At 32.5% G+C, this 8,352-nt stretch overlaps 1 protein-coding gene across 1 annotated transcript; it reads right to left on the bottom strand.

Moving 5' to 3' along the window:
• Positions 1-1,435: 1,435 nt before the first annotated feature.
• Positions 1,436-2,509, bottom strand: LOC127073518 (calmodulin-like protein 7). Its single transcript, XM_051014682.1, has one exon. The coding sequence runs from the start codon at positions 2,222-2,224 to the stop codon at positions 1,544-1,546; it is 681 nt and encodes a 226-aa protein (XP_050870639.1). The 5' UTR covers positions 2,225-2,509; the 3' UTR covers positions 1,436-1,543.
• Positions 2,510-8,352: the final 5,843 nt, after the last annotated feature.

Raw genomic sequence — 8,352 nt, 5'->3', positions numbered from 1 at the left:
GAAATAAAATAGGTAAAGCACTAAGGACCTAATTAAGAAGAATAAGCATGCCTCCTAAGCTAACATATATATGAGACTATTAGTTAAGTCTCTTCTGGACTAGATTCAACATGGATTCTCAAGTGGACTCTAACCTAGGGTAGGCTCCAACTGGTAACCCAAGATATCAGAAAGGGAGAGTCTCAATCTTGCAGTGCAAAAAACCTTCAGCTAGCTGAAGAAAGGAGGGTTCAACATAGATGATTGATCAAGTTATTCTCTCGAATCAAGATAATCAAACTATGTTTGTTTAAGAAAATATTTTAGCAAGGGCAAGAAGATCCTTAATACAAAATCTCCAAATTTAAGGAGTTTCATTTCTATTAAATTAAAATAAAATATATATTTAATATTATAATAAATATATTAATGTTTATGAGCATACTACTTTCACTAGTTAAACGGAAGCATACCGGTTAAAAAAAGTGGAAGCATAATTATGTTAGATGATTAGGAAAAGTGTCATGTGTTTGACCCTTACTAATATAATGTTTGTTATTTCAACTATTGAGAAAATGTTGATAAATATTAATTGTTTCAAACTATTGATAATTATTAAAAAAATATTATTTAAACTATTTAAAAATAATTAAAAAATATTGATAATTATTATTTGTTTAAATTATTTAAAGATGATGTAGAAAGAGCCAAATGTCAAAACGATTATAATTGAGTTTATTTTTGGTCAATATATAATGATATTTCTAATGTTTCATTTTCAATTATTAAAATTAGTTATTTTAATTTATGCATTTTCTTTAATTAAAAAAGAGTCGCCCATTCCATTGGACCGGCCCAACATATTACATAAAGTCAAATGTCTAAAATGATACATTGTTAAAGATCCACTTTAAACCACAATCATGCATCAAGGTGATATATATATATATATATATATATATATATATATATATATATATATATATATATATATATATATATATATATATATATATATATATATATATATATATATATATATATATATATATATATATATATATATATATATATATATATATATATATAATTTTAAGGTTATATTAGTGTAAAAGTCTTTTTAAAAATCGTTTAATAAGCAAGCAAAACTTATCAAAAGAATAAAAAGAAAGCATACTAGTGGACCATATCATAAGCAAGCATAACTCTTTTGGAGTATACATTAATCCATTATATGCACTTTTGCTTTTCTAGACGCACTTTGAAGAACATGGAAAATACACAAGCAACACTACCCACTCAAGAATGTTGCAAAAGACTTGTCAAATACTAGTAATCAAAGCACTATTTTCTCATGTTCTTCAATATACATGTATCATGTACAAATGGATTCATGCACACTAAACACAAAATTGAGATTATACATCACTAATAACTTAAAATAAAATTCAAGTAATAGTTGAATGTAACTAGATATCTTAATATATTTTAATATAATACATGATTGATATCATGAGTGTCACATATATTGTTATCAAAGACACTAAGATGAAACTAGAATAAATTATGCATCAAATACAAGTTTTGCTCCTCCCTTCTTCATCATTATCTTGAACTCATTGAAATTAACCATACCATCTCCATCCATATCAACTTTCCTAATCATCTCTTTACACTCTTCAATCTTCTTCCCTTCCCTTAATCCCAACATATTAAGAACCAAACCTAACTCCTCCTCTGAAATTAAACCATCATTATCTTTATCAAATACATCAAAAGCCTCCTTCAAGTTACCCTCTAATTCTTCCAATTCTCCTTCATTACTATTTACACCCTCTTTCTCTTTTTCCTTTTCCTCACCCCCTCTCATACACTCTCTAGTTAACAAACAAAACTCATCAAAATCAATGAACCCATCTTTGTTTGAGTCAAATTTCACAAGAATATCATCAATCTCTTTCTCGTTCATGAAGATCCTTAGTGATTCCCTCAACTCTTGCTTTGTTATGAATCCATCACCATTCTTGTCAAAAGTTGAAAACACCTTTTTGAGTTCTTCTTCTTCCTTCCCATAATTAGCATCCTTCTCAATCTTGGTCGTTTTGCAACCTTTGTTAATGTTGTTGTTGTTGTTGGGAAACAATATTTGAAGGAAAGTACGGATTTTGTTGGTGGGTATGTAAAAGAATATATTTATGACACCTGCAATGAACAGAACCGCTAGCAAAAGTGTAGCAAGAACCATGTTTTAGTCAAACTTAATGCTACAAAGAGAGATTTGAGATAAGGAAGAAGAGGACGAGGAAGTGAGCAAGCAACTAGATTTTAGAACCACATGAGTATATACAAAACTTTGTCTGCTTCCAATGTTTTTATGTTCATAGTGAAAAAGAAGTTACGCGTGTTTGGTTGTGGTGCTTTTTTTTATCTATCCCCACAAACCGCGTGGAATGTGATGTTTTCCTTCAAGAGAAGATAGAGTGAATCTCAATGATTAGTGTATCCCAAAACTTTAATTAAGGACCAATTATTGTTGCCATGTGTATTGCTCATGACTAAACATATTTTAAGATTACCAAAAATGCTAGTGAGAGCATTGTATAATGTGATGTAACTCTTTAGTGATGTCAAATCACTAAAACCAACTTTCTACCTAAGATAATATAATGCCACCCTATTGCCTTAATTACCCTTTATTGAAATTGCAATTATCGGTATAGTTTTTGTTTGATGATACATCAAATTGTGTGTGCGTGTATTATTTGATTTATAGAGTGTTTACAACTTCTTTTAATTCATATATATTTGTTTGCTTCGGTTATGTTTAATAGTGTATCTTTGAAATCTTTCTCATTCAACAAATTAGTAATTAATGTCATGATGATCGTTCCTGTTTTTAAGTTTATCTATTTGATTCATGCTAATATAGTGAGTATATATTGAATCACAAGTTAGAATACATAAATCAATGTTGTTTTGAAGCTTGATTTGAATTATATGTGATGTGTGATTTGAATCATGAGTGTGTGTGATTTGAATCACAACACTCTTTAACTTGAATCATAAGAAGTGGATTATTCAAATCATGGTGTTGAACTTTGACTCGAATCATGGCATCAAATGTCTTACTTTCCAACCTTTGATTCAATTCATTCTTTCTTTGATTCAAATCATAATCTCAAGATTTGACTAAAAATCTTGTTGTCTCTTGTTCTTTATACCTTGTGATTTATCTCCTAGAATATGGATCTTATGAGAATTAGTTGTGTGCGTGTGTGTTAGATTCTTCAGATACTGGTTATCAACTTCAACCTTTTATCAAGAAACCATTGTTATGGATCTCCAACTCTAAAAATTGAGAGTGAGAGGTATATTAAAGGTACATTAGGGAATATAATATGTTCCTTTGAAATTTTTTGTTGCATTTATCATATGTAAGAATTGTTTCTTAGGCATGGATATGGTTGTGTGTTATCCAACAAGAGAGAATAGTTTCTCTATACTCCATTGAAGAATTTGGTAAAACTAAGTAAAGGTTGCCGCATAACAAAATTGGGAGTTGTTCAATCATTCTTAACTAATATCAATCGCTCAGACAAGTCTTCGTCAGATTTGAGTACATGGTGCTGCATAATGGAAGCTTGGAGTAGATTATTGTGGATAGCAAGATTACTTGATCAATATTATTGAGGATCTTGAGTGTCAGTTGTTGAGTATCTTCTTCAAAAAAAGGAATTATCATTTGAGCTTTAAGAATCAGATAGATGTGTTCTGATATGCATTGGAAAGCTAAGATAAAGAGCTACAAGTTTCACGTTGAAGTCAAAAGCTGACCCGGAGTGCAGAAAGGTCGAATAATTCAGTTTAGTTCCAGACTTAAGAAATAATTAGGACTGAGCCATTCTCTATATGTTTTTGGGTCGGATTGCTTTAGGCCTGATTTCCCTAGTAACAACAAAAACCAAAAATAGTTTCCCTTGTCATTCATTATGGATTTTAACGATACAATATTGCTTGTACGATTCATTGAGAACTAATCATCAAGAATTGGCCTACTGATTCATGTTTTCGCCAATACTTTGGAGGTTTTATATTTTCAATCCAATTTCTTTTCCCTTTCAATATTCTTTTATATATTTTGTACGCTTAATTCGAATTATATAGATCCATGTTGGTTTATTCTTATTGGTTTATGTTCCTTGATCTGCATCGCGTTTTAGCGTTGCTTTACCGTTGAATCACGTTTGCTTAATTCGTGATTGTTGAATCCGTTTGCTTCATTCGGATAATAGGAGCGTAAACCGCATAATGTCAATTTCTCTTCTTAATTGATATTGTAATCGAAAGGGGATTAGAATCCGTTTAGGGTTTTGGATTTATAATTATCGATGATAAGTTGAGAAACTGAACAGTAGGTTGACTCGTTTTAGCTTATTTCATAATCACTTATTTTTCCTGTATTCTTAATAGAATCTAAAACCCCCCTTATAGCATTTCCTTATTTGGTTAATTTTTCCAAGAGTCCTTGCCATACAACGCGAGTGCCGCTTCCATTTTACTACATTTTTATACTCATTTTTGACCCGTGTGCGACATCGAATTAAATTAGCTTCGTTGCTCGGGATTCTTGTCGATTTAGCCAATAATTTAGTCATATGTATTATTTTTTTGCTTGTTTTCCCCAAGAATTGCAGCAATCCTGCGATTTCGCAACCGAACGTCAAAAACTCGGTCTGCCCGATTTTCAATAAAATTGTTTCCGTTTCGAATATTTTTTATGCCAATTTAGTAGGAAAAAATCAGGAGTCAAAGTCCCTTACTCTTGGAAAGAGTCACGGGACACCACCCTCAAAATCTCAAATTCATCATTTTTCTATTTTTGATGATTTTTTTCTTTTTGTTTTCATAGTTTCATAAAACTCTCAAAATTCTTAATTGGCTTTATTAGATTAAATTTCACGTTTTTGTATTTTTTTTAATTGACTTTTTGTTTATTTCAATTGTTCCTACCTAATAGGGACATTGTCGGTATTTTCATAATTGTTGTTGCATTGTTGAATTCGTTATGGCTACTAGGTCCGGTTGTTCTGAGTTGCTTGACTTTGATCCTGAACTTGAGAGAACCTTGCATGCACGTCGTAGAGATAATCAGGCTAGCACTAGTTCACCATCCATTAACGATTCTGATTTTGATTCTTTATTTTCAGATAGCTTGTTTGATTATGATTCTAAACTTGCTTTTGATAATAACATGACTGAACAAGGAACATTAAGACAACTTGCTGCTCTTGACGTTAATTTTTATAATGGTTTATGTATCGAATATGCTGATGTTATTGTTCCTTTTGAATTGAAATCTGGTTAAATACACTTTTTTCCAAGGTTTAGTGGTCTTGCAGGCGAGGATCTGCATAAGCATCTAAAAGAATTCCAGGTTATTTGTTTTACACCTTTGAGACCTGAAGGAATAGCAGAAGATTACATCAAGCTCAGAGCCTTTCCGTTCTCACTACAGGGTGCTGCAAAAGACTTGTTTTACTATCTTAAGCCAAATTATATTACAACCTAGAATGATTTAAAGAAAGTCTTCCTAGAAAGATATTTTCCTGCCTCCAAAGATGCATCAATCAGAAAAGAAATATGTGGTATTAGACATGGCAATGAATCATTAGCTGAGTATTGGGAGAGATTCAAACAATTAGTATCCAGTTGCCCTTAGCACCAGATTATCGACCAGATGTTTATCTAGTACTTCTATGAGAGATTGCAACCAATGGATCGAAACATTTTAGATGTCGCTAGTGATGGAGCACTTGTTGATAAGACTTCAGATGCTGCAAGCCTTGATTGAGAACATGTCACTAAACTCCCAACAGTTCACAACTAGAAACAATTTTATGGTCCAAACTAAAGGTGTGAATGAGATTCAGGCTTCTTCTTCTAACAAGGCTCTATAAACCAACTGACGAGCTTACTTCTTTAGTGAAACAGTTGACAGTTGGTAAAGCTCAAACAACAAAATCGTATGGTATTTGTACAAAATTGTTTCATTGTATCAGAAGCAAAGCCAAGATTAATTCGGTGGATGTTATTGCTCAAAGAGTTCAGTGTTGAGATTAAGGACAAAATTGTAGCTGCGAATATAGTAGCTGACCACTTAAGCAGAATAGAGCGGGATAAATATCTTTCTCCCATTCAGGATGACTTTCCTGATGAGCAGCTTTTATAGTTACATGGGGTAACTTCTTAGTTTACTGATATTGTTAATTATCTTGTTGCTGGTGTTTTTCCTACAGGTGCATATAAGACACAAATTCAGAAACTCAAGAGTGATGAAAAATATCATGTGTGGGGTTATCCATATCTAAGAAAATTTGGTACTTATTAGGTCATTAGTAGGTGTGTCCCCGACTATGAGATTGAATATATTTTGCATCTTTCTCATGCTTCTCAAGTAGGGGAACACTTTGGTCCTCAAAGGACTGCAAGAAAAGCGCTAGACTCAGGTTTCTATTGGCCTACTATTTTTAAAGATGCTTATGAGACTTACTGAACTTGTAAAGAGTGTCAGATAGCAGGTACAACTATCACTCGTACGAGTGAAATGCCATAACAATCTATGCTTTTCTATGAGGTGTTTGAAGTATAGGGAATTGAATTTATGAGTCATTTTCCTATGTATTTTAGTTTTCTCTATATTTTACTTGTTGTTGATTATGTTCCAAAGTGGGTGAAGGTTATCCCACTAGGACTAATAATTCTAGAGTTATTGCAGATCTTGTCAGGTATAATATTTTTTGTAGGTTTGGAATACCCTGAGCTATCATAAGTGACCAAGGCACTCATTTATGTAACCGTACAATTGAAGCTTTGCTCTGAAAGTATAAAGTTGTGCATAGGGTCTCTACTGTATATCACCCACAAACTAATGGGCAAGTTGAGATCTCAAATAGGGAAATTAAGTAGATCTTAGAAAAAATAGTGCAGCCAAATAGAAAAGATTGGAGTTACCGTCTAGAAAACGCATTTTGGGCCTAAAGAACAACTTTCAAGACACCAATAGGGATGTCTCCCTATCGACTTGTGTTTGGTAAAGCATGTCACCTCCATGTAGAGATAGAGCACCATACTTATTGGGCGGTAAAACGTTATAATTTGGAGATGCAACAAGCAGGTATGGGAAGAAAACTCCAATCACAACAGCTTGAAGAGTTTGGGCTAGAATCTTATGAAAGCTCTAGGATTTATAAGGATAAAACTAAGAACTTCCATGATAAGATAATTTCTAGGAAGGAATTCTCCATAAGAAAAAAAGTCTTATTGTTTAACTCCCACCTAAAAGTAATGGCTGGGAACCTTCGATCCAAATGGATTGGCCTTTTTGTTGTTACTAGTGGTTTCCCTCATGGTGCAGTAGAAATTAAAAGTCTATGTATTGAAAAAGTTTTCAAAGTTAATGGGAAGCACCTGAAGCTATTCCATAAAAGTTTGGTGCCTAAAGATGCAACCATAGAAGAGCTTTCCTTGCAAAAGCCCATATATACTGTAACTTGTTAAGGGAGAACCTTTTCCTTGAAGGTAGAGAAAAACAAGAAAGGGGAGTTTGAATTGTTTTTACAATAGTTAAAAACTCTTACAACACCATACAAACAAAATAAATACTAAATACACAAAGAGTTTATCCTGGTTCGCTTAAAATTCAAAGCTACTCCAATCCACCCGACAAAGGTGATTTTGCCTTCAATAAGGACTTAATCCAATAATCTTAACAGATTACAAAAACGTCTAAGAGTTTGACAACCTCTTTGCCCTCTTAAGTCTATAGACTTAAACTAGTCACTTGAGGAATTACAACCAGTTTCAAGAGTTTATAAGTGTTTGACTCAATGCTTCTATAAGTAGTATAAACACACTTTAAGATCTATGAAAAACACCCACACAATGTTGAGAAACAACTCTTGTATGAAAGTATTTCTTACAACAATGATAATGAGAACATTTGAAGTATGAGAATGTTGTTGTAGCAAAGTTGTTTCATTGTATCAAGTTGTTATCAGCAACTTGTGATGAGACCTTCATATAGCACTTTGAGATGATACCGTTGGAGGGAATTCAATGGAGATTTCGTGCCAGCTATGGGGGTTAAAGGTATTAAACTTCTTGTCATTTCCATAGCAGTCTTGGAACATAATAAATTGTTTCCTTAAAGAGGAATTATGCTATAATTAGAATACTTTAGTCGTAAGTTTCTGATCAGGTGATGTGTTAAGCATGTATCAGAGTGAGCATGATTAGAGTCTTTAGAGTTAGAGTTCAGATATCTCTTGTAGTCTTCAGATATCTCTTGCAGATTTCAAATATCTCTTACAAAGT

The sequence above is a fragment of the Lathyrus oleraceus genome, chromosome 4 (genome assembly GCF_024323335.1).
Source record: "Lathyrus oleraceus cultivar Zhongwan6 chromosome 4, CAAS_Psat_ZW6_1.0, whole genome shotgun sequence".
NCBI lineage: Eukaryota > Viridiplantae > Streptophyta > Magnoliopsida > Fabales > Fabaceae > Lathyrus > Lathyrus oleraceus.
The sequence above is the reverse complement of the archived record's forward strand: the minus strand, read 5'-3'. Positions and strand labels throughout refer to the sequence as shown.

Coding starts and splice junctions, on each gene's coding strand:
- LOC127073518 (XM_051014682.1), bottom strand. CDS start 2,224: ATGGTTCTTGCTACACTTTTGCTAGCGGTTCTGTTCATTGCAGGTGTC.